General features: G+C 44.7%; 1 protein-coding gene across 2 annotated transcripts in view; it reads left to right on the plus strand.

Annotated features, from left to right (window-relative positions):
- The window catches only part of PCGF2 (polycomb group ring finger 2), a 268,388-nt gene that overhangs the window by 131,131 nt on the left and 109,906 nt on the right, over positions 1-27,351 (plus strand). For both annotated transcript variants that reach the window (XM_040329734.1, XM_040329733.1), the window contains exons 4-8: positions 9,254-9,309; positions 17,511-17,561; positions 25,554-25,665; positions 26,428-26,470; positions 26,616-26,714. In XM_040329734.1, the coding sequence (XP_040185668.1) occupies positions 9,254-9,309; positions 17,511-17,561; positions 25,554-25,665; positions 26,428-26,470; positions 26,616-26,714 (361 nt within the window). The remainder of the gene's footprint in view (positions 1-9,253; positions 9,310-17,510; positions 17,562-25,553; positions 25,666-26,427; positions 26,471-26,615; positions 26,715-27,351) is intronic.

Here is a 27,351-nt window from a genome sequence, read left to right on the forward strand (position 1 = left end):
GACCGCTTTAAAGTTTGTTTGGTGTCTGTAAGTGAAAGTATGAAGGAGCTGAAACTTTTGGCAGAACGTGTGTTTTGAAGCAGGAAAAAGGATGTTCTCATTGACTTCAATGTTAAAAAAAAGTGTCTAAAAGCTTAATATTTTAAAAAGTATAAATAGTACAAAAAAACTTGAAGAAGTCCCATCGTTAGCTGAACGAGATGAACATTGTAAAAGTTGAATGGTCTCAATAGCTGAAAGTATGCAGGAGTTACGCAGAGCCAAAAAACGTACGGAATAAAATTAAAATTAAGAAGAACTAGAAAATGCATTCCCTGAGGAAAATGCGAGTGGGAATGCTGAATTGCTGAGCCCGCACCAAAGCCATTCACCATAACCACTACAGTATCTTTAGGACACACAGCTCCTTTCTCTATCTGCAAAGTAAAGAGTATCCTGACTTCCTGGTGGCCCCTCCCCCTCAAGAGGTTCCCCCCCCCCTCCCCCAGGTCAGTGAGGAGGAATATTGCACTGAGGTAGAAAGCTATTTATGGAAAGAAATAACATTACAAACGCCTTTTAATTCACAGACCAAATACGTGAAATACGCCTTCAAACAAAACTTAATAAATCCACAACCGTACATGCGATCGTTACAGCGACTTCACCGTTTGAAAGACACGGCCCTTGTGAACGCATGGATATGAAATTTATGTTAATAAACTTAAAAATGTGGCCATGTCAGCGATTTAGAAAAGAGCGTCTTTGTGCGTTTTGCAGAAACATTTTTTAGACTTTTTAACATGACGGTCAATGGGAGGGAGTTTGAGGTGCTTGTCCTTTAGAAGCTCCTGGAACTAAAAATCAAATGCCTATCGCAAAACTGATCACATTGCCTGAAACCAGACAAGCATAGCTACGTTTTGATATATAAATTGTGTATGACAAGTAGATCTTGTGGGCGTGAGAGCAATTTGTTCCCCCTTTTTTAAAGATAATTTTTTTTTCAATGATCTGTGCTGTAATGGTCACATGACACACTCTAAAGCTGCTCCATAGAAACACATTATAACCGATAACATTTTCTGAAAAAATCACTAAACGTAAATTGCGTTTTCACAAAAACCGTAAAAGATATCAATCTAAAAAGTCATTTTCGGATAGCTGAATATTTTGTGACCGCTTTAAAGTTTGTTTGGTGTCGGTAAGTGAAAGTATGAAGGAGAAGAAGCATTTGGCAGCGCGTGTGATTTGAAGCGGGAAAAAGGATGTTCTCATTGACTTCAATGTTTAAAAAGTGTCTAAAAGCTTAATATTTTAAAAAGTATAAATAGTACAAAAAAACTTGAAGAAGTCCCATCGTTAGCTGGACGAGATGAACATTTTAAAAGTTGAATGGTCTCAATAGCTGAAAGTATGCAGAAGTTACGCAGAGCCAAAAAACGTACGGAATAAAATTAAAATTAAGAATAATAAATTTACAGATATCAATACTGGGAATGCTTATTAAAACATTCCCACTAATAACTAGACAATGCATTTCCTGAGGAAAATGCGAGTGGGAATGCTGAATAGCTGAATTGCTGAGCCCGCACAAAAGCCATTCACCATAACCACTACAGTATCTTTAGGACATACAAGCAGTGTTCTTTCAGTACTTATAAAGCCTAATATCACACAGCTCCTTTCTCTATCTGCAATATAGAGAGTGTCCTGACTTGCCTGGTCGCCCCTCCCCCTCAAGAGGCTTTCTCCACATGAGGTGGGGGAGGAGGACTGCACTGAGGTAAGGAAAGCTATTTAGGGAATCAAAATACCATTAGAAACGCTTTCATCCACACACAAAATCAGTTATCGAAGCCTTCAAACAAAACGTAATAAATCCACAACCGCACATGCGATCGATACTGCGACTTCACCGTTTGAACGACACGGCCCTTGTGAACGCATCGATATGAAATTTATGTTGATAAACTTAAAATTGTTGCCATGCCAGCGATTTAGAAAAGAGCGTCTTTGTGTGTTTTGCAGGAACATTTAAAAATTTTTTAAAATGAGAGTCAATGAGAGTGGTTTTGTCGCTCTTGTCCTTTAGAAGCTCCTGGAACTAAAAGTCAAATGCCTATCACAAAACTGATCACATTGCCTGAAACCAGACAAAAATACCTACGTTTTGATATATAAATTGTGTATGACAAGTAGATCTTGTGGGCGTGAGAGCAATTTGTTTCCCCCTTTTTTTAAAGATAATTTTTTTTTCAATGATCTGTGCTGTAATGGTCACATGACACACTCTAAATCACTTCCATAGGATTACATTATAACCGATTACATTTTCTGAAAAAATCGCTAAACGTAAATTGCGTTTTCACAAAAACCGTAAAAGATATCAATCTGAAAAGTCATGTTTGCATAGCTGAATATTTTGTGACCGCTTTAAAGTTTGTTTGGTGTCTGTAAGTGAAAGTATGAAGGAGCTGAAACTTTTGGCAGAACGTGTGTTTTGAAGCAGGAAAAACGATGTTCTCATTGACTTCAATGTTAAAAAAAGTGTCTAAAAGCTTAATATTTTAAAAAGTATAAATAGAACAAAAAAACTTGAAGTCCCATCGTTGGCTGAACGAGATGAACATTTTAAAAGTTGAATGGTCTTAATAGCTGAAAGTATGCAGAAGTTACGCAGAGCCAAAAAACGTACGGAATAAAGGAGAAAAATAATAATAAAAAACGAATATCAATACTGGGAATGCTTATTAAAGCATTCCCACTAATAAAAAACGAATATCAATACTGGGAATGCTTATTAAAGCATTCCCACTAATAATAAAAAATGAATATCAATACTGGGAATGCTTATTAAAGCATTCCCACTAAAAATAAAAAACGAATATCAATACTGGGAATGCTTATTAAAGCATTCCCACTAATAATAATAAAGGATAAAAATAAAAAACGAATATCAATACTGGGAATGCTTATTAAAGCATTCCCACTAATTAAGAACTAGAAAATGCATTTCCTGAGGAAAATGCGTGTGGGAATGCTGAATAGCTGAACTGCTGAGCCCGCACAAAAGCCATTCACCATAACCACTACAGTATCTTTAGGACATACAAGCAGTGTTCCTTCAGTACTTATAAAGCCTAATATCACACAGCTCCTTTCTCTATCTGCAATATAGAGAGTGTCTTGACTTTTCTGGTCGCCCCTCCCCCCTCAAGAGGCTTTCTCCACATGAGGTGGGGGAGGAGGACTGCACTGAGGTAAAAGAAAGCTATTTAGGGAATCAAAATACCATTAGAAACGCATTCATCCACACACAAAATCGGTTATTGAAGCCTTCAAACAAACCTTAATAAATCCACAACCATACATGCGATCGATACAGCGACTTCACCGTTTGAAACACAAGGCTTTTGTGAACAAATCGGTATAAAATTTATGTTGATAATCTTAAAAATGTGGCCATGTCAGCGATTTAGAAAAGAGTGTCTCTGTGTTTTGCAGAAACATTTTAAAGATTTTGTCCCCCACTTGGTTGTGCAGGGAAGGGATGGCTCGCCTGGAAAAGTAGTGGCGGCTGGGCACGACGTACTGTGGGACAGCCAATGCCATCAGGCTTTTAAAACTCTGCGTCTCCACCAGACGGAATGACAGCATTTCAAAGGCCAGTAATTTTGAAATGCTGGCATTCAGGGCCAGGGATCGCGGGTGGGTAGAGGGGTACTTCCTCTTACGCTACAGTGTTTGGGAGATGGAGAGCTGAATGCTTCCATGGGACATTGTGGAGATGTTTGGTGACCCAGGTGGTAGTGTTGCTTGCCGGTCCTCTAATTGAGGGGTGGCAGGTGGCACTGTCACTACGGAGGTGGATGAAGAGGCAGAGAGGCCCGAGACTGATGCAGAAGAGGAAGCAGGAGGAGCCAGAGACCTTTCTTGGTTTTTGTGGTGTCTACTCCACTGCAGCTCGTGCTTTGCACTTAGATGCCTGGTCATGCAGGTTGTGCTCAGGTTGAGAACGTTTATGCCTCACTTCAGGCTCTGATTGCACAACGTGCAAACCACGCGTGTCTTGTCATCAGCACATTGTGTGAAGAACTGCCACGCTAGGGAACTCCTTGGACCTGGCTTTGGTGTGCTCGGTCCCTTGCTGCGTTGGGCAGTAGCAGGCGTACTGTCTAGGGGACGGACGCTCTGCTTTGGCACCCTGCTCCCTCTTCTGCTGTGCTGGTGGCTCTGTGCGACCACCGCCTCTTCCTCCGAACTACATGGGTCACCTGCATGAGGTTGCTTCCATGTCGGGTCGAGGACCTCATCGTCCTCCACATCATCTTCCACCCAGTCTTCACCACTGCCCTCCTTGTCGGTCTGCACAATTGCAAAAGCACCAGTTGGCAACTGTGTTTCATCATCATCATGCAAGACGTGCTGTGATGGTCCCCCCATGAACTCATCCTGAAATATAAGTGGTTGGGCATCGGTGCACTCAATCTATTCCCCTTCTGGGGCTGGGCTAGGTGGATGGCCCTGGGAACACATGCTAACAGACTCATCAAAAAGAAGAAGAGACTGCTGCATGCTTTGGGGCTCAGACTGCTTGGCTGATTTCCAAGGGGGTGAGGTGAAAGACTGATGGTGGACATCAGCTGCAGGCGCCAACTCTGAACTTTCAGCACAAGACTGGTTGGAAAACGATGTGAAGGAACTGGAGGCACTGTCAGCAACCCAATCTACTACCGCCTGTTCTGCTCCTGGCCTCAACATTCGTAGAGCTGGATTAGGCCCAACCAAATACCGCTGCAGGCTCTGTCGGCTACTCGCACCTGAGAAAGGTGTTTCACTTGTGCTTGTAGCTGGCACAGATCGACCACGTCCTCTCCCTGTAACAGGAGCTCCACCAGCAGCACCACGACCGCGGCCACGTCCCTTATTTGAGGTTTTCCTCATATTTCTCAAATTTAGGGTCTTGCCCTAATTTTGAGAAATTTTAAATACAAAAATAGTGCAAGCTGGTGAAATAGGCAGAGAATCACCTATATATTTCTCTACCTATAGCAAGAAGCAGGAACCCAGCCCTAAACAATTTACTGCACAGACAGTATATCACAGGGGAGAGGTACAGTGCTGTTGAAATATTCAGAGTCACCTATAGATTTCTGACTGCCCCTATAGGAAAATTGCAGGAACCTGTCCCTGAACTATGTACTTTATAGAAAAACACAGTATATCACAGGTGGTGGCAGGTGCAGTGCTGTTGAAATATTCAGAGTCACCTATAGATTTCTGACTGCCCCTATAGGAAAATTGCAGGAACCTGTCCCTGAACTATGTACTTTTTAGAAAAACACAGTATATCACAGGTGCACAGGTGGTGGCAGGTGCAGTGCTGTTGAAATATTCAGAGTCACCTATAGCAATAAGCAGGAACCCAGCCCCAAACAATGTACTGCACAAACAGTATATCACAGGGGACAGGCGGAGTGCTGGTGAAATAAGCAGAGATTCGCCTATATATTTCTCAAATTTAGGGTCTTGCCCTAATTTTGAGAAATTTTAAATACAAAAATAGTGTAAGCTGGTGAAATAGGCAGAGATTCACCTATATATTTCTCCACCTATAGCAAGAAGCAGGAACCCAGCCCTAAACAATTTACTGCACAGACAGTATATCACAGGGGAGAGGTGCATTGCTGTTGAAATATTCAGAGTCACCTATAGAACCTGTCACTGAACTATGTACTTTATACCAGATAGCATTAGATGATGCAGATATCAAAAAAAATTGTGTGTTTCTTGAGATTTCTGGAGCCAGCAGAGTACACCTAACACTGTCCCTGGACGCCAAATGCAGTCTTTCCCTATCGTAAGTGAAGCACAGTGACAGCGAGTCAGAAAGCATTAGATGATGTAGATATCAAAAAAATAAAGTGTGTTTCTTGAGATTTCTGGAGCACAGAACACCTAACACTGTCCCTGAACGCCGAATGCAGCAGCCTTCCCCTATCATGAGTGAAGCAGAGTGACAATCTGTGCTGTGTGCCTCTTTCTAATATAGAGGCTGGTCACGTGATAGGTCACATGCTACACTGGCCAATCACAGCCATGCCATAAGCAGGCATGGCTGTGATCAGTTCCCAGTCACAGTTGTAAAACGAATGGCGATTGGCTGCCGTGCAGCGCGCCAAAACATACCCGAACTCCGAACCCGGACTTTTTCCAATTATTCGGGTCCGGGTTCGGGAAAAACCCAAAGTCCGTACCGAACCCGAACTTTACAGTTCGGGTTCACTCAACCCTACCTGTGGAGCATTGGGCAGTATCATCAAGGAGTACAAATGGTATAGTGAATGTCTGATTGGCTTCCTTGCAAGGCAGGTCTGTTTTAAACGTGGTCAGGTCTCTTATCTCAGAATATTTCTCAAGCATAGTGCTGAGATAAGCACCCGGCTAAAAATTTGCTATCCCCTCAAAATAACTCTACATACAGCCATTAATGTCTAAACTGCTGGCAACAAAATTGAGTACACCCCTGAGCTTCACAGGTTGCCACTGGAGTCCTCTTCCACTCCTTCATGATGATGTCACAGAGCTAGTGGATGTTGGAGACCTTGTGCTCCTCGACCTTCCGCTTGAGGATGTCCCACAGATTCTCAATAGGGTTTAGGTCTGGAGACATGCTTGGAGAGTCCATCACCTTTACCCTCAGCTTCTTGAGCAAGGCAGTGTTTGTCTTCGAGGTGTGTTTGGGGTTGTTATCATGTTGGAATACTGCCCTGCGGCCCAAACTCCAAAGTGAGGCGATCATGCTCTGCTTCAATATGTCACAGTACATGTTGGCATTCATGGTTCCCTCAATGAACTGTAGCTCCCCAGCGCCGGCAGTGCTCATGCAGCCATACACCATAACACTCCCACCACCATGCTTGACTGTAGGCAAGACACACTTGTCTTTGTACTCCTCACCTGGTTGCCGCCACACACGCCTGACACCATCTGACCCAAATAAGTTTATCTTTTTATCTTGGTCTCATCAGACCACAGTAACCCATGGCCTTAGTCTGCTTGTCTTCAGAAAATGGTTTGCGGGCTTTCTTGTGCATCATCTTTAGAAGAGGCTTCCTTCTGTGATGCCAGCCATGCAGATCAATTTAAAGCATATGGTCTTGGCACTGACAGGCTGACCCCCCCCCCCCCCACCCCTTCAACCTCTGAAGCAATGCTGTTAGCACTCATATGTCTATTTCCCAAAGACAACCTCTGGATATGACGCTGAGCATGTGCACTCAACCTCTTTGGTCGACCATGACGAGGCCTGTTCTGAGTGGAACCTGTCCTGTTAAACCGCTGTATGGTCTAGGCCACCTTGCTGCAGTTCAGTTTCAGTGTCTTGGCAATCTTCTTATAGCCTAGGCCAGCCCTCAAATTTTCCACTCGCCTACTGTGGAAAATGAGGGTTGGCGAGGAGCTGGGCTGCCTGGGGGGGGGGGGGGGGAAAGCATTGCCGGCGGTCGGGGTTGATCGGGAGCTGTTCTCCCGGTGGAAGAGTGCATGGAGTTAGAGGAGAGCCACGGAATCACCAAGCGGTAAAACACGCTGCAACCGCTTACATTGAAACTGTCTCTGCCCTGCTCACTCTCACACAGCCCCGCCTCCTCCTAACCCACGCCTGTAATAGACAGAACGCGGGTCCAATACTGGGATGCATTCTGTCTGCTCACTCTCACACAGCCCTGCCTCCTTCTAACCCCATGCCTGTGATAGACAGAATGCATCCCAGCATTGGACCCGCGTTCTGTCTTTTACAGGCGCGGGTTAGGAGGAGGCGGGACTGTGTGAGAGTAAGCAGAGCAGAGACAGTTTTCAATGTAAGCTGTTGCAGCGTGTTTTACCGCTCGGTGATCCCGCGGCTCTCCAGTCATGATCCTGCCACCCCTCTCACTTCCTCCTCCCTGGTAAGGCTGCAATGTGGGGCACGATGAGGCTGCAATGTGGGGCATGGTGAGGCTGCAGTGTGGGGCACAGGTGAACCTGTATTGATGGGCACTTGTGAGGCTGTGCTGAAGGGAACTGATGAAGTTAATATTTATTTTTGTAACTTCTGCATAAAACATTTAAGTGTCATTTCATGAGATAATTTATGATGGCATGATTAGGGGCAGGGCAGAGTAAGGGTTGGGTTACTTGCAACGCGACTTAGTTGCCTCCAGGACAGGCAACTTTGGCTGTGGCCAATCACAGAATAATCAGCTCTGTGGGAGGGAGGGGTTTGCCTGAGTAAACTATTTTCTTTTTGTAAAGTTGCTTCAGTTAAGACAGAGATCTGACTTGGAGGCAACTTCCATTGAAATCTATGGGTAAAAGTTGCCTAGAAGTCGTCTTGAAGTAGTACAGGAACCTTTTCTGAAGTCGGAGCGACTTCAGTAGTGTACATTAAGAAGGCTCTCATTCACTTCAATTGAATTTCTCATGTCGCGCGACACAACTCGATCCCAAGTCGCTGTAGTGTGAACTGGCACTTATACAAGCTGAACACTCACTTCTACAGTGTTGTCACTGATATAATAAATTATTTACAAAAATGTGAGGGTTGCGTACTCACTTTTGTGAGATACTGTATACAAAATAATATGCAAAGTGGTTGAAGGGAAGCATCAGAATGGCAAAGGTGTTTTTGTCACAAATTATGTGAGCAGACTGCAGTTCCTCTTTAAAAATTAAAGTGGATGTAAGCCCTCTACACACCCAGTAAAGTAAACAGCCTCAGATGATAAACTGAGATGAAATAAATCTCCCTACAGAAGTTTTACATCCATATCTGCTGTCTTCACATTTATATACTGTTTAGAATGTTTAGATCATGTTAGGAAATGTTCTCTTCCTGTTTAACAGAGTGTGATGTCTGGGCATACAGCAAAGATGGCCAACATAGCTGATTGGAGGAAAGGCACACGCCCCCTCTCATCATAGGCAGACACTTTCAGAGGTGTTTTGTAACAGGGCCACCTGCCTGCTAATCTATTTATAGAATCCTCCCTGGACAGAAATTTGAGGCTGCTTTTATCTGATGTGTCTGAGATATTTTTCAGGAGTTATCTGGCTGATGACAGAGGAATGGGTCAGGAGAGAGCTATGGGACTCTTTGAAGAGAGATAACAAAACACTACCGATATATGTGCCCAGCTCAAATTTCATGAATTGGGTTTACATCCACTTTAAGTAAAAAAAATCTGTTTTTCTGTATGGCAATATATCTAATGACTATTTGCTTATTTAGATCTGATAAAATATTACAAGACATTGTATACAAGCTTGTACCAGGACTCTTCCGAGGTAAGCAAATATTTTGTGTGTGTTGGTTGTCATAGTGGTACACTAATCTTCATGATGGCATTTAAAAAATCTTTTTTAAATGAGTATGCATAATGTCAATTCAGAGGCATAACCTGTACCATAGTTGGGTATTTTTCTTTACTGTACACCAGGGGACACAGAGCCTTTATCTTTACATAATGGGCTAAGGGTCACCAGCGGTGATTGGACACTGGCACAACCAATTGAAGACAGTTCCCCTCCATATAACCCCTCCCATCAGGGGAGTTCCTCAGTTTTTTCGCCAGTGTCTATGGCCGTGTACACACGGTCAGTCAAAACCGATGAAAACGGACTGAAGGACCTTTTCATCGGACCAAACCGACCGTGTGTGGGCCCCATCGGTCAGTTATCCTTCGGTCCAAAAATTTAGAACTTGCTTTAAAATTTAACCGATAGGTCAGAACCGACGGTTAGTATGCAAAAGCATCGGTTAAAAATCCACGCATGCTCAGAATCAAGTCGACGCATGCTTGGAAGCATTGAACATTGTTTTTTTCAGCACGTCTGTGTGTTTTACGTCACCGCGTTCTGACCCGATTGGTTATTTAACCTATGGTGTGTGTAGGCACATCAGACCATCAGTCAGCTTCATCGGTTAACCGATGAGAACGGTCCTTCGGATCGTTTTCATCGGATGGACCGATCGTGTGTAGGCGGCCTAAGAGGTGTTGGACGAGCGAGGATGTGCTAAGGATAGCTCTGCTAAGTAGACCCTCTGGGGGTGAAGGAGCTATGCTTCAGGGATCCATCCAAGATGCTAAATATGACACTGAATCTGGATGGGATCTGGGCCTCATGGAGGAGGCGTTGCCTGTAATGTCGCTCTTCTGAGGACTGGGCTCTGGGGTCTAGCACTTTCACTACAGCAGCTAAAACACCTGGTCGGAGTCTTTTACAAGGCCCAGGGGAGAGGTATCCGTTAAATAGGAGCCCATATCCCTGAAGCTTGGGGCACAAAACCCGCCGAGATGGGTAAAGATTGGTGCTGTCTGAATTTTTCCAGCAGAAAAAACCTGCGGTGGGGATAAAGGTAAGAGAAAAGGAATCCTAAGAACAAGCTTAGGATCCTTTTCAAAACTATGAGTCGGGTGTCTTCTCCGTTTTGGCCACTAGAGGGAGTAAAGCGCTGAGTTTACAAACCTCACTCTGCCAGGATGTCAGATCCATTGGACAAGCACATTCCTAGCTCTGCATCAGCACGGCCACAGTTTCTCTCCTCCCAGAGATTGCGGAGTATCCCAAGAGGGGATAAGTTAGGCTTAAGGGAAGAAGCAGAAAGTAGCTCTCTCATCCCTCACGGCTGCCATAATGCCCCAGGAGCGCACGCACGGGGGGGGGGGGGGGGGGGGGCGCTTTATAGACGGGGGGGTGCGGAGGAGATCCAAACATGCACGGGCACGCGTGGGCACGTGGATTCAAAGATGGCGCTCAAACAGGAGCCCTTAAAAGCATATGGATGCCGGCAGCTCTTCCCTTGGGGACACAAGCAGCAGTAGCTACAGCAGCAAAAGGGGGCACGTAAGCTCTGTGTGGTTGGTAGGGCACTACCAAGAGAGATACCCACTCCATAGCATGAAACTGTGTGTTTAAGTTGCATACTTTATGTAGATTGCTAAACTGAGCACAGTAGTATATGCTTATTGGTACCTCGGCTTGTTGCTTGTTAATATGTCTTCCCTTAGAAGGAATTCAGGGACTAAAAAAGACAAGACAAGAAAGCACCTCCGCCTGAGACAGGAGGCTCTAGCCGTACCTGCTCGGTACCTTTCTCCCCTGTAAATCTTGATATACCAATACAAAAGGAGCCATTGCCACTATCGGGAGTATCAATTTCTCCAGTGGCGCCTGGGCCTGCATATGTCACAGCCCTGGAAAAACTGGAAGGAAAGATTGCTACGCTAATCACAAAGTCCTCGCAAAAGGACAAAAAGCGAAGCAGTTCTCCTTCAATAGTGTTAGATCCTCTTTCAGAAAGATCTGAAGAGGAGAAGGATGAGGATGAGATCACACCTACAGCGGACAGGGATGAGAAGTCGGACGGATCAGGGATTTCAGAGGAACCCTTTTCTGCTTCCCAGATGGTAAGGTCACAGGTCCAATGTTATGCTGAAACAGTGCGTACTACATTCAGGTTACCCTCTTTGGAGTTAACTGAATCACCTGTCTCCTCCCTGGGCTTATTAAAATCCCTGCAGCGTACATGCTCTTTTCCTGTTCATCCTTTATTAAAAAGGGGTTCTAACCACATTTACCATTTTTTTAAAGTATGTCCTTTCATCTGTCTGTATAGTTGCACACATAGGGTCACTTACTGGGTAAAAATGTGCCCCCGTCCTGCAGACTAGCGAACGAACACTTTTTATTCCAGGCTCCAGACGGTTGTCATTTTGTGAAGCCCACAAGCAATTACTTCCGTCCCGCCCCATTTTCGCGCATGCGCAAGATAGCAGCAGCGCCATCAACCACTTGGGTTGCCATCACAATGAGCGGTGGCGGCGGAAGTGAACGCCGTTGTGATGGCAACCCATAAACAAAAAACATGCATTCAATGAATCGCGTCACTTCCGGTATCGAAGTAACGCGATTCTTGCCCTAGGGGAAGCGCACGGCATCCTGGGAAATGCATCAGCGTTCGAAGGAGCGAGGGAGCTGACATCAGGATCCTCTGTGAATCCGAGGGCAGATTACGTGGGACCTCGTAGCAACAGGCATTTTTTCGGTCTCATGTCAACTATAAAGCAAAACATTTTTTTAGATGGAAACTCCACTTTAAAGAAGCTAATCTATGCAGACTGGTTACTCCCAGACAAGCGTTTCTCACCTCCTCCTATGGAGGAAGAGTTTTCCAAGAAGTGGAGCCTGCCTTCGGTAGATGCAGCTATTTCTTGTGTAAATAAGAACCTGACTTGTCCAGTGGATAACGTACAGGTGTTTAAAGACCCTTCGGAAAAGAAATTCGAATCATTATTGAAGTCTTCCTTCCTTCTAGCTGGGTCAGTCGCCCAACCTCCTGTAGCAGCAGTAGGCATGTGTCAGGTCCTCAAGGACCAGATAAAACAAGGGCTGAAGGAGCTGCCTCCAGAACAGGTCAAACTGTGGGAAAATTTGCCTAAAGTCTTATGTTTTACAGTTGACGATATGAGAGATTCTATTCTGCAAACATTGCGTCTCACACTCCAACTGGTGCATATGCGCAGAATTTTTTGGCTAAAGCATTGGTCTGCAGAAGCACCATGTAAAAAGCTCTTAGCTAGTTTCCCCTTCTATTACCGGAGAAGAAGAAAAACAAGAGACCTTGTTTTAAACATTCTCTCACCCCTGCTCCTGGTAAATCTACCTCCAGCCAGTGGTGACGGCATTTTCATCCAGCCACAAAGACTAGAGAAGACCAGGCCCAGAAGAACAAGAAGCAGTGGGGTTCAAGAGCTAAGAAGCAAACCCCCAAAGCCTCTGCATGAAGGGGTACCCCCGCTCGGCCGAGTGGGGGGACGGCTTCGTCAGTTTTCAGCAGCATGGCAAACAAAAATCTTGGACAGATGGGTAGTATCCACAGTATCCCTAGGGTACAAGCTGGAATTTCAAGAGATCCCATCTTAGTTCCGAAGCTCGAGGCTTTCCAAGGATCCTTTAAAAGAGCATCCTTCTTCAAAGGATTGGATCACTTGCTGTCCCAAGGGGTGATCACAGAAGTACCCTTAAAGGAGCAAGGTTCAGGGTTTTATTCAAACCTCTTTGTAATCCCAAAGCCAAACGGAGACGTCAGACCCATTCTGGATCTAAGATCTCTAAATTAGTTTCTGAACATTCGCCATTTCCTAATGGAAACTATTTGATCAGCGGTCGCCACCCTACAAGGCAGAGAATTCATGGGGTCACTAGACATCAAAGACGCATACTTGCATGTACCTATCCATCCCGCTCACCAAAAGATTTTTAAGGTTTGCGGTAGAACATCACCACTTTCAGTTTGTGGCTCTGCCCTTTGGTGTGGCTACTGCACCTCGGGTATTTACAAAGGTACTAAACCCTCTGTTGGCAAATCTCAGAGAACAAGGAATAGCCATAACAGCCTATCTAGACGATCTACTGGTCATAGATCAGTCCATGGAAAGGTTAGATCACGCTGTGCTCACCACTATAAGATACCTGGAGCATTTAGGATGGATTGTAAACTTACAAAAATCCTCTCTACAAGCCCAAAGAAGGGTAGAATACTTGGGTATGATCATAGACACAGCCCAAAGTCGGGTATTCCTACCAGAGCCAAAGATCAAGTCCCTAAAGGACCTGATCCACAAAGTCAAGGCAAACAAGAGACCATCTATTTGCCTTTGCATGAGGCTATTGGGGAAGATGGTAGCCTCCTTCAAGGCCGTCCCTTATGCCCAGTCTCACTCAAGACTACTTTAGGACAGTATTCTAACTGCCTGGAACAAGAAGATCCAAGTGCTGGATTTACCCATGCGCCTGTCTCCACAGGTGCACCAAAGCTTCAATTGGTGGTTAAAGACCAGAAACTTGCAGAAAGGAAGATCCTTTCCCCCAGTCATTTGGAAAGTGGTGTCTACAGATGCCAGCCTGACATGCTGGGTTGCATTATTGGAAGAAGTTTTAACCCAGGGGACCTGGGCCAAGACCGAAAGGAGCCTGCCCATCAACATATTGGAAATTCGGGCAGGTTACAGGGCCACCCAGTTCGGATTCAATCCGACAATGCTACTGCAGTAGCTTACATCAATCACCAAGGAGGCACCTGCAGTCAGGGCGCTCAGGAGGTGAATCGGATTTTGACATGGGCAGAAGAACATATTCCTTGTCTCTGCAATTCTCATCCCTGGGGTAGAAAACTGGCAAGCGGACTATCTGAGTGGCCAGCAGCTGTCACCAGGAGAGTGGTCTCTCCACCCTGAGATCTTTCAAGCCATATGCCAGAGATGGGTATAGACCTGTTGGCTTCCAGATTCAACAGGAAGTTGGACAACTTTGTGTCCAGGACAAGAGCTCCTCTTGCTTATGGATCGGATGTGCTGGTGGTCCCGTGGAATCAGTTCTCACTGATCTATGCATTTCCTCCAATCGCTCTCTTACAAAGGCTACTCTGCAGGATCAAGAAGGAAGGAGTTCCTGTAATCTTAGTGGCTCCAAATTGGCCCAGAAGACCTTGGTACGCCAAAATCATAAAGATGGCGGTAGGAACATCTTGGAAGCTTTCACTTCGTTATGACCTGCTGTCTCCAAGGTCCAGTGTTCCATCCTTCCTTACAAACTCTAAGTTTGACGGTTAGGCTGCTGAGACCCACATTCTAAAGAAGAGAGGGATCTTAGGTCCAGGGCTTTTTACAATTAATGCCAGAAAGCCAGCCTCCAGACTGATCTACTACAGAGTCTGGAAAGCATATGTTTCATGGTGTGAAACTAACAAATGGAATCCTCAAAGATATGACATAAATAGGATTCTTGCCTTTTGCCAGCTAGGAGTGAATATTAAAATGAGCCCTTCGTACCATTAAGGGCCAAATATCAGCTCTATCAGTCTTATTTCAAAGACCGCTGTCATCTCATTCCCTAGTACGGGCCTGTCAAGTCTCCCTTGTGCCCATGGGATCTGAATTTAGTCTTGTCGGTGTTGCAGAAGCAACCTTTTTGAACCGATCCACCAGATTCCGCTGATTCTGTTAACCACTTAAGGACCGGACCAATATGCTGCTAAATGACCCAAGGGGTTTTTACAATTCGGCACTGCTTCGCTTTAACAGACAATTGCGCAGTCGTGTGACGTGGCTCCCAAACTAAATTGGCGTCCCTTTTTCCCCACAAATAGAGCTTTCTTTTGGTGGTATTTGATCACCTCTGCGGTTTTTATTTTTTGCGCTATAAACAAAAATAGAGTGACAATTTTGAAAAAAATTCTATATTTTTTACTTTTTGCTATAATAAATATCCCCCAAAAATATATATCAAAAAAAAAAATTTTTCCTCCGTTTAGGCCGATACGTATTCTTCTACCTATTTTTGGTAAAAAAAATCGCAATAAGCATTTATCGATTGGTTTGCGCAAAGTTTATAGCGTTTACAAAAGGGGATAGTTTTATTTTTTATTTATTTTTTCCTACTAATGGCGGCGATCAGTGATTTTTTTCGTGACTGCGACATTATGGCGGACACTTCGGACAATTTTGACACATTTTTGGGACCATTGTCATTTTCACAGCAAAAAATGCATTTAAATTGAATTGTTTATTGTGAAAATGACAGTTGCAGTTTGGGAGTTAACCACAGGGGGCGCTGTAGGAGTTGGGGTTCACCTAGTATGTGTTTACAACTGTAGGGGGGTGTGGCTGTAGGACTGACATCATCGATCGAGTCTCCCTATAAAAGGGATCACTCGATCGATGCGCCGCCACAGTGAAGCACGGGGAAGCCGTGTTTACATACGGCTCTCCCCGTTCTTCAGCGGGGAGCGATCGCGACGGGGCGGCTATAAACGAATAGCCGCGCCGTCGTCCCGGATCGCTCCCCGCGGGAATCCGACCGCCGCATATAGCCGCATATAGCCAATGTGCCTGTACGTGCCATTCTGCCGACGTACATATACATGCGGCGGTCTGGAAGTGGTTAAGCAGGAAATTGGCCTTTTTGATTGTTATCTCTTTGGCTAGAAGAGTATCTGATTTGGCAGCTCTTTCCTGTAAAGAGCCTTATTTAGTTTGTCATAAAGACAAAATTGTACTACAACCCCATCCTGCCTTTTTACCTAAAGTGGTGTCGGCTTTTCATTTAGATCAGGACCTTCGTTTTTTTTTCGGATCCGCAGACAGCGGAGGAAAAATGTATTACACTCTCTAGATCTTGTGAGAGCAGTAAAGGCGTATCTGCAGGCAACTGCTCAGATACGTAAAACGGATGTTTCGTTTATTTTGCCAGATGGTCCCAAGAAGGGACAAATTGCATCAAGATCCACTATCTCCAGGTGGATTCGACAGACAATTATTCAAGCCTATGGTTTAAAGAATAGGACTCCTCCTTTTTCTGTTAAGGCACACTTAACCAGGGCGATTAAGTGCTTCATGGGCAGTGCACCACCAGGCTTCAGTGACTCAGATCTGTAAAGCTGCAACTTGGTCCATACATTTTCCAAATGTTATCAAGTGGACGTAAAAGGACAGGAGGATACCGTCTTCGGGCGAAGTGTGCTGCAGGCAGCGGTATAAAGCTTCTGGTTCAGGGCGGCCTGCTTGATCTGTGTCCCCCCCCTTCATATGGAGCATTGCTCTGGGACATCCCATTATGTAAAGACAAAGGCTCTGTGCCTCTTGGTTTACGATAAAGAAAAAGGATTTTTAAAACAGCTTACCTGTAAAATCCTTTTCTTGGAGTACACCACGGGACACATGATCCCCCCCCCCCCCCCTTCTTATGGGAATCCTTATTGCTTGCTATAAAACTGAGGAACTCCCCTGATGGGAGGGGTTATATGGAGAGGAACTGTCTTCAATTGGTTGTGCCAGTGTCCAATCACCGCTGGTGACCCTTAACCCATTATGTAAAGATAAAGGCTCTGTGTTCCGTGGTGTACTCCAAGAAATTTTACAGGATTTTACAGGTAAGCTGTTTTAAAAATCCTGCTTTTATAAAGTAACTCCTAATTTTAACAGCCAATTTTTATTTATTTATTTTATTAAAGGTTTTACCACATGGATTTAAGGACTTTACTGTATGCTTACCGTACTTTCATGTTTGCAGTATTTGTATTCAAATCCGTTTTAAAAGATTATTGCATGGCTATTTGCCTAAAAATACTGCTACCCTTTTTCTCACATCAACAGTGAATTTCTATCACGTGTCTATTGAGGAGAGCATACAAAGGAGCCATTAGGGTAGCAAAAAATACAAATTCATGATATATATATTGACTAGTGAGGAATACAAGCTTTCAGTAGTTCACTTTCTAATTTACAAAAGCAACTATTCCACTGAATACAATGATCATTTTTGTGAACTGTATATTTTTAAAGCAAAAAATTAGAATGGAATAAAAGGAAAAAAAAAACTAGTTTGTTAAATGCCATTATGATATTTGTATATATTAAATGTTAAATGCCATTATGATATTTGTATATATTAAATGACTCAACAGTTGTATAATGTTTTCCCTATAGATGAGATGAAACGACGACGGGATTTCTATGCCTCTTATGCACGTACACCTGGTCAGTACATTCCATATAAAACTTTAAGACAAAGATGTGTTTTATTTGTAGATATGACTTGGTACAACACATATTTTTAATTTTTTTCTTCAAACTAAACTATTTTATGTTTAAAGCAAAAGATCTCAAACTTATGTTAACAATGACATTAGCACCCAAATGTGAGATTCCTGGAATTGGGTACCCAGGGCACCTAAAAAATTACAGATATTCCTTTTTTCTCTCAAGTGTCTTCCAGGACAGCCCATGAGACCTAGGGCTCCTCCTACCAGGACAGGAAACACATTAACCCCCACCAGATAAAAGGGCGGTCCTCCAGGCCCCATGTCAGTATTAGTGTTTCCTCCGGACGGGGGGTAACATGTTTCCTGGAACTGGATCCCCTAGGTCTCAAGAGCATGGCTCCCTGAGCAATGGGTGAGTTTTCCTACCTCTTCCTTATGTCCCAGAGCGGCACATCCACCGGGGGAGTTGGTTTGTGGCTCCTGTCCCTGTTTCTCGTGACATGGGGAATGTCAGTACCGTCATGGCGCCCGAGCTCCCCCCTGCAAAACCGCATGGTTTTCGGCTGCTGCAGCAGCAGTGGCGGCTTGTTTCCCTGTCAGTACAGCCAGGCTAGAACATGCAGGGGAAGGAGGAAGCCGCGCGCAGGAAGGGGCGGAACTTGCGTTCCAAGCTGGCTTACAGGAAGTCTCGGAGGGGTCACTTCCGGGGCGTGTGACGCCGGAGACGCTGGTTCCAGTCTCAAAAGGGCGCGAACAGGGACGCTGGTCGTTTGAAAAGTGAAACCCAGCAAGGTCTGCGGATCGCTACAGGGGAAGGATGGACTCCTTTGAGATACCTGCACAGGCAGTGGAATCAAGCCCTAACGCCAGCTCCTCACAGGTAAGCCTGAAAGTGTATGTACTTTTCTTGCACAAGCCTGTGAGTGTCTTTTCCCCTTGTAACTAGTAAGGACTAGGTGAAGGGTGCACATGTTTCTTTTTCTCCTGCACGGGGTGTTATGGAGGGTATGTGGCTATATATTTACAGGGTCAACTTTGTTATCTTGCAGGCCATGACTCAGGACAAAGCCCAAGCGCAGCCACCAAAAAAGAAATGTGCAGTGTGCAGAAGTAAACTGAGCTCCTCATGGAGTAAACCAGTTTGCCGCTCCTGTATTTCAGGCCTAGTAAAATATGACCCGGTAGCCTCATGCCAGAAAATACTGACTTCAGTTAGTGATAAGCTTAAATCTACTTTTAGCTCTTTCAAAACTCTAATTGATAAACTTCAGGCTCCCACAGAGGGTCCGTCTTTAAAGCGGAGGTTCACCGTTAGAGAGCACATTTTCCCCTTAGATTAATTCTCGTTTTGTCTAGGGGAATCGGCTAGTTGTTTTAAAATATGATCCGTACTTACCGTTTACGAGATGCATCCTCTCCGTCGCTTCCGGGTATGGGCTGCGGGAATGGGCGTTCCTTCTTGATTGACAGTCTTCCGAGAGGCTTCCGACGGTCGCATCCATCGCGTCACGATTTTCCGAAAGAAGCCGAACGTCGGTGCGCAGGCGCAGTATAGAGCCGCACCGACGTTCGGCTTCTTTCGGCTATGAGTGACGCGATGGATGCGACCGTCGGAAGCCTCTCGGAAGACTGTCAATCAAGAAGGAACGCCCGCTCCCGAAGACCCATACCCGGAAGCGACGGAAGAAGATGCATCTCGAAAACGGGTAAGTACGGATCATATTTTAAAACAAATAGCCGATTCCCCTAGACCAAACGAGCAGGAATCTAAGGGGAAAGGGCAAAAATTAAATAAATGGGTGAACTCCCGCTTTAAACAGAAAAACTTCAGTTACTAGCATTCCGCAACAAAGTGTGGAGAGTGAACACTCTGAGACTGAAGCCAGATCTACCCGTTGTTCTCCAGAAGAATCAGGGTCAGATAGAGGGCCCAGGGATAGAGAATCCTCTAGGGGCTCAAGATTTAAGTTGTCTTTGGAAGACGTAGATAACGTATTAAAGGCTATTTATACAACTCTTGAAATGGAAGAGAAGGAGGTACAGTTGTCTAAGCGTGACCTTAAGTACAAAGGTTTGCAAAAAAAGAAGTCTAAAGTATTTCCAGTGCACAGTTCCCTTCTTGATACTATCAAGCTGGAGTGGGAAAATCCAGAGAGAAAACCTTTATTTTCTGGTAACCTAAAAAGGTTTCCATTTGATGAGGATGCAGCGCAGCCGTGGAACAAAAATCTAAAGATAGACGCACCTCTTTCAAAAGTTTAAAAAAATTCGGACCTAGCGTTTGATGATGGGCACGCCTAAGGACCCGATGCAAAGAGAGGAGATATTCTCCACAGAGCCTGGGATTCAGCTATGGGGAATCTCAAACCGGCTCTGGCCTCCACTTGTGTAGCCAGAAACCTGGAAGAATGACTTGCACAGATACAAACCCATCTGTTGGCAGGTACCTCTAGGGAAGAGATTCTAAAATGCTTTCCTCTTCTTTTTAGTGCTGTGGGTTTTTTAGCTGATTCTTCTGCAGAGTCGGTAAGAATGACAGCCAGGACTTCGGCCTTAGTGAATTCAGCCAGAAGAAGCCTTTGGCTTAAAACCTGGTCAGGCGATACAGCCTCTAAATTGCGCCTATGTGGGCTTCCCCTAACAGGGGATCAGCTTTTTGGCCCTGGTCTGCAGGAGGCACTGGAACGTACAGCCAATAGAAAAAAGGCCGCAAAGTCCTAGAGAAAAGGACAACAGGCCCAAGAAGCATTGGGCCGGGCACAAGGGCAGAGGTAGAGGGGGTGTTTTGTTTAACACACCTCAACAGCCCGCCAAGCCACAGTGACCAGCTTCTTCCTGTAGGAGAAAGATTGAGGGCCTTTCTCCCACAGTGGGCAGCAGTCACCTCAAGTCCCTTCATCCTGGTTCTAGTGGCAAATGGATACAGGCTGGTGCCAACCACCAGAGCAACTGTTGATCACCTCTCCTCCCAAAGATCAGGAGAAAGCGAGGGCTCTGGGTCTCCAAATGGGAGACTTGTTAGACCAGAAAGTCCTGATTCCTGTTCCCCACTCAGAACAGAACAAAGGGTTTTATTCCCATATTTTTGTTATCAGAAAGCCGTCAGGAAAGTATCGGCTCATTCTGAATCTTCGGTCTCTAAACCGATCGATCAGGTACAAGCACTTGCGTATGGATACCGTGTTCTCTATCAAAAACTTGCTTTACCCAAATTGCTTCATGGCCACTTTGGACTTAAGGGATGCTTACCTGCATGTCCCGATCCACCCACCATTCCAGAGATTCCTGAGATTAGCGGTCAAAATGGGAACAGAAATCCGGCACTTTCAGTTTTAAGCTCTCCCCTTCGATCTGTCCTTGGCCCCATGCATCTTTACAAAGGTATTGGGGGAGGCGCTGGCTCCACTAAGGTTAAAGGCGATAACTATCATCCCTTACCTGGACGACCTATTAATAGTGGCAGAATCTTACCAAAAATTACTAACAGATCTCCAGATTGTACAAGACTTCCTTCAATCCCTAGGCTGGCTGATAAACAGGGAGAAGTCTTCCCTAAATCCAGCCCAGAAGAAGTATCTGGGCTACAATTTTTGCTCAGTAGACCAAAAAGTTTTTCTCCCAGAGGAGAAGGTCTCCAAGATGGTGCAAGCAGTTTCAGCCTTACAGACCAACCAGTTGGTCTCGCTGAGGGAAATTTCAAGGACGGTAGGTCTGATGACCTTGTGTTTCCCTGCAGTGCCATGGCAAGATTCCATCAAAGACCATTGCAGATGTTTCTCCTAAGAAACTGGGATGGAGACGCGAGGTCTCTGGAGTCAAGAGTTCTGTTACCTACCAAGGTAAAAAGAAGCTTGTGGTGGTGGAGGATAAATCTTCACTTAACAAAAGGCCTGCCATGGTCCATTCCTGTATCCCAGAGGATCACGACGGACGCTCCTGGGGATGGGGAGCCCACCTCAGCGACAAAGTCGCACAGGGAAAATGGCCTGGGATGGAAGCAAAAGCTTCATCGAACCAGAGAGAGCTCCTAGCGGTTCAGAGAGCCCTGCAAGCCTTTTCATTCGGAGATCAGAGGTCACAATCTCCAGATCCTATCCGACAACATCGCGACAGTTGCGTACCTCAACAAACAGGGAGGAACGAGGAGTCGGATTTTTCAATGGACTGCCCAGAAAATTTTGTCTTGGGCAGAAGAAAATCTAGTCTCAATTTCAGCAATGCACCTGAAGGGGACGCAAAACTGTCTGGCAGACTATCTCAGTCGCCACAAGGTGGAGCGAGACAATTGGTCGCTTCATCCAGAGGTATTTGCAGAGATCACCGACAAATGGGGTTGTCCCGAAGCAGATCTGTTCGCAAATCAGAGCAACCGCAAGACAGAGGAGTTCTTTTCTCTAAACCCAGAGGATAAATCACTGGGGATCGATGCCTTGGCGAATCCGTGGCCATTCGACCTCTGCTACGCCTTCCCGCCGATCAGACTTATTCCGGAGGTGCTCCGGAAGTTTCTCCTAGAAGAAACGGACCTTATTCTGATCGCCCCCTTTTGGCCCAGGAGGCCATGGTTTTCTCTGCTACAGACTCTAGTCTCGAAGCCTCCACTGAGGCTTCAGAAGAGGGAGGATTTGCTATCGCAGGGTCCAGTAGCACACCCACAAGTGGTTTCCTTAAACTTGACGGCCTGGTATCTGAAGAAAAGATACTGAAGGCTCAGGGATTTTCTGACAAGACTCTGGTTAATTGCAGAAAACCAGTCACTAGAGCCATATATTCCAAGGTTTGGAAAAAGTTTAATTCATGGTTGTCTGAAAATCAAAGATCAACGCATGATGTGCCTTCTATTTTGGATTTTTTTTTTTAAGAGGGTGTCGACAAGGGTCTTTCAGTTAGTACCTTGAAGGTACAGGCAGCAGCTATCAGTGTTTTCCTCCAGTTTTCTCTTTTGGAAAATCCCATGGTAGCCAGATTCTTCAAATCCATTTCTAGGGCCAGGCCAGTAGTGGTAAGAAGTTGTCCAACTTGGGACCTGACCCTGGTACTTTAAACTCTGGTAGAGTTTCCTTTTGAGCCCTTAGAGGATATTTCTATTAAGTTACTTACTTTAAAAATTATTTTTTTAATAGCAATTACCTCAGCTCGTAGAGTAAGCGAGTTACAGGCCTTATCAGTGAGGGAGCCTCACGATTTTTGAGGATCGAGTTGTTTTAAAAACTGATCCAGTTTTTTTTGCCTAAGGCTAGCCAGTACATTCCACAGATCGCAGGACATTGTACTGCCATCCTTTTGTAGTTCGCCACAGGGCGACCAAGAAAAGAAGTTTAGTTTTTTAGATGTGAGAAGAATCCTTCTTGTCTATCTGGAGGTAACCAAGACTTTTAGGAAGACAGACGCTTTATTGGTCCTTTTTTCAGGTACGCACAAGGGTAAGAGTGCATCTAAAGCAACATTGGCCTGATGGATAAAACTAGCCATCTAGGAAGCTTACAAAATTAAAGAAGTTCCTACACCTTTTGTCACTGCGCATTCAACGAGAGCTTTGTCTGCGTCTTGGGCTGAGAGAGCTGGCGCCTCTCCAGAACAAATTTGCAAGGCTGCCACATGGTCCAGTTATTCGACCTTCGTTAAGCATTACCGCCTGGCTCTCTGCTATCTGCTCAAGAACAGGCATTTGGTCGAAAGGTCCTTCTGGCAGTTGTCCCACCCTAGACTGGTTACTTCTGGCTCATCATCTCATGGGCTGTCCTGGAAGATGCTTGAGAGAAAAGCTGAGTTAGGCTTACCGGTAACTCCTTTTCTGAGAGTCTTCCAGGACAGCCTGTATGGAAGTTATGTGTTTTTATGCATATGTTTTTCAGGGAAGTCCTACGGTTCTCGAGAAGACTGACATGGGGCCTGGAGGACCGCCCTTCTATCTGGTGGGGGTTAACGTGTTTCCTGTCCTGGTAGGAGGAGCCCTAGGTCTCATGGGCTGTCCTGGAAGACTGTCAGAAAAGGAGTTACCGGTAAGCCTAACTCCATATATATATTTTTTTTTATATCACTGTTGAAGGAACAATCCATTTCCTGGATTCTGGTTAGTTAGCGCTTCCTGGCTGAATTTCACAAAAGCTTGACCACATTTGTATCATCATTAATTCAGAATGCAGATCAAGCGGTATTAAATTCAAAACAAAAATGTATTATATTGCAGCTTACCGATCATTAGATGTGCAGGGTGTATAGTTTTCTTTTCTTTTTGTTTTTTTCCCCTCTGTTTTCACCTGGTGGTCTGGCCAGTAACACACCTACTGTATTCGTGAAACGCAATTCTTGATGCATGAATACAGCATTGTCAGTCTGGGGTGGAGGGGACTGTTAATAGCAGATTTAAATGCAGGAAACATGAAAATTCCAACATGGAACCTGAAAGTTCCAACAGGGAGCCAAGCGCAAAAAGTAAACCAAGGCGCAAAAGTAATTTATATATATATATATATATATATAGGCAGGCAGCCTATAGAAATCTACAGAACTGTTTTACATTCACAGTAAGAGCCGGTTCACACTGGGGCGACTTGGGATCCGACTTGAAGTCGCCTCAAGTCGTCCCAAGTCGCGCTGTCGAGAAAAACAATGTAAGTGAATGGGAGCGGTGTTAATACACACGACTCTAGTCGCTCCGACTTCAAAAGAAGTTCCTGTACTACTTCAATCCGACTTGTAGGTGATTTGTACCCATTGATTTCAATGGAAGTCGCCTCCAAGTCTGATCCAAGTCTGATCACTGTCTTAACTGAAGCGACTTTCCAGGAAGATAACATACATTTCTCAGGCAAACCTCTCCCTCCCCCTCCCTCTCCTAGAGCTGATTGTTGTTTGATTGGCCACTGGAAAGTCTCCTGTCCTGGAGACGACTTCAAGTAATGTTGTAAATCGCCCCAGATCGCCCCGTGGTTCATGCTCAAGTCGTGTCGGAGTCGCCTCTGAAAGTCGCGCTGGAAGTCGTGTCGCCCTAGTGTGAACCGACTCTAAAGTGCCCAGTTGGCTTGGAAAAACCCTAAACAAAGCTACAACGCTACTAATAGTCTGGCTACTGATCTGAGGTTTGTGCTTCTTATTGTTAATAAAGATGAGGGAGGACTATTGAATCTTAAAGCAGGGGTTCACCCAAAAAAATTTTTTTAACATTACATTTAGGAGAGTTATGATAATGACATTACGCTGTTTTTTTTAAAAATCCTTGCCGTACATACCGTTTTATATATATATATGTTCACCCCGGCTTCCGGGTATAATCTGCGGGACTGGGCATTCCTAATTGATTGACATGCTTCTGACCGGCCCATACAGCGCACCACGAGTTGCTTCTTTCGGCAACTCGTGACGCGCTGTATGCGTCGGTCGGAAGCATGTCAATCAATTAGGAACGCCCAGTCCTGCAGATTATACCCGGAAGCCGCGGTGAACATATATATATATAAAACGGTATGTACGGCAAGGATTTAAAAAAAAAAAAACAGCGTAATGTCATTATCATAACTCGCCTGAATGTAATGTTAACATTTTTTATTTTGGGTGAACCCCCGCTTTAATGAAACTAAAAAATCATGTGCTGAAAGAAATATGTAGGAAGCTACTAGTGACCTGCAGCAAATGAAGTTGGAATAAAGTTGGAACTCTCAATCAGAAAAGCTGGTCAAAGGCGTCAAAATATTGAACCTACCCAATCAGCAAAACTACCTGGCAGCTTGCATACTCTATAAATAAAAATAGAATCTATAAATATAAGAAATAGGTCATCAATAGCAGGCTGTGTATTTCTCTCAGCATTCATTGCCATTAGTATTATATTTTTGGCTATAGGCATTTTTCATCAGCTTTTGCTCCTCTTTAATCTCATTATTGCTATAGAATATCTGACAGTATATGACCATGTTAACAGTAGAATCTGGTAAATTATTATTGTGGTCAATAATCTTTTACTGCTGTTGTGGACTTTGTTTAATAGCAAGCAGTGGCTCCAGCATTGTGCAGGGGGACAAAGTGGCAGTGAGTGGAGACATGGTGGTAAATGAAGAGGAGAATATCAGCCTTTCCATCCAATTCTCTGAAGATGCCAGGTAAAACCGTTGCTGTTCACATTTGTTGAATTTCCTGTCAACCTAACTGCATCACAATTTTCACTATTTGAAATACACCGAAGACTAATGCCTTGTACACACGACCGGTTTTCCCGGTGCGAAAACTGCCATGACAGCTTTTGGGTGGGAAAACTGGCTCTGTATATTCTCCACCACAGTTTTCCCGACAAGAAAACTGCAGGGGAAAAAAAAAAAGAACATGTTTTCCTTTTTCCGCCAGGGATTCCCGGCGGACTTTTCCCCGTCGGGAAAACCAGTCGTGTGTATGCTTTCCCGAGGGGGAAATGAACCGCGCATGCTCAGAATCAAGTATGAGATGGGAGCGCTTGTTCTGGTAAAACTAGCATTCGGAATAGAGATGGCACATTCGTCACACTGTAACGGACTGAAAAGCACGAATCGTCTCTCAACAAACTTTTACTAACACGAGGATCAGCAAAAGCAGCCCAAAGGGTGGCGCCATTTGACTGGAACTTTCCCTTTATAGTTCTGTCGTACGTGGTGTACGTCACCGGCGCTTTGGACGGGCGGTATTTGGCCTGAACGTGTGTATGCAAGGCAGGCTTGAGAAAAATGGTCGTGTGTACGAGGCATTACCCTCATTTTTTTTTAACCTAACGTGTTATGCAATACTCTACCCTTTTGGTCAACCAAAACTTTCCAACCAAAAATTGTTTCACTTTGGAATATTATCATTTTACATGTTGATGGCTTTATGATTTACACACTTGTCGTCAACAGGCACGATATACGAGATTCAGCTGAAAGTGACAATGTAGAGAAGGTAAGCTGAGTTGCATTATTATCTTTTAGTTTCCTTTTTTTTTAAGTCTTCTTTTATAAAAATGACCATAACCAGACTGCTACATATACAATTAAGAACAAAAAATATTTGGAGTGTGATTATGTTACCACCTCTTTTCTGACAGAGGAACAGTCTTCGCTTCTTGCGTTGTCCTGCAGCAATGACCATCACACACCTTGCTAAATTCTTGCGGAACAAAATGGATGTTCCAAACAGATACAAGGTAAGTGACAAGACAAGGAACAGTCCTTTTTTGTTTTTTGCAAAATATACTGTATCACATTGTATAATGTGAAAGCCTTAAGCTAGCCAGGGATCAGCTAAATTTCACTCCTTTTCCTTCGATTTCAATTCTAAATGTTTTTTTTTTTGTCTGAATTTCTCACTTCCTGTTCCTCCTCGGTAAGCTGTTCTGGCCTCCAAACTAACCTCCATGGATAGTGGGGGCAAGCTTACTGAGGAGAAACAGGAAGTGAGAAATTCAGACAAAGAAAAAAAACCTTTATAAGGAAAAGGTAAGTGAACCAACAATGCACTAGCTTAAAGGAACCTATTTGGAAAATAAAAAACAAACCTTTACAACCCTTTTAACCACTAGGCTACCGCCCGCCATCAAGTGACGGCGGGACGATAAGCCTCTCGTCCTGGGAGGACGTCATGACCTTTCCGAGCCACTAGGGGGCGCGCGCACCCGCCTCGTCACTGGTAACCCGATGCGCTGCGATGTCCGCCGGGCATCCGCGATTGCCCAGTAACTGAGCAGGACCGTGGATCTGTGTCCTATCAAAGAGAGGAGACCGATGGTGTGTCCCTTGTACATAGGGACACTGATCGTCACCTCCCCCAGTCAGTCACCTCCG

Source organism: Rana temporaria, chromosome 12 (assembly GCF_905171775.1).
Source record: "Rana temporaria chromosome 12, aRanTem1.1, whole genome shotgun sequence".
NCBI lineage: Eukaryota > Metazoa > Chordata > Amphibia > Anura > Ranidae > Rana > Rana temporaria.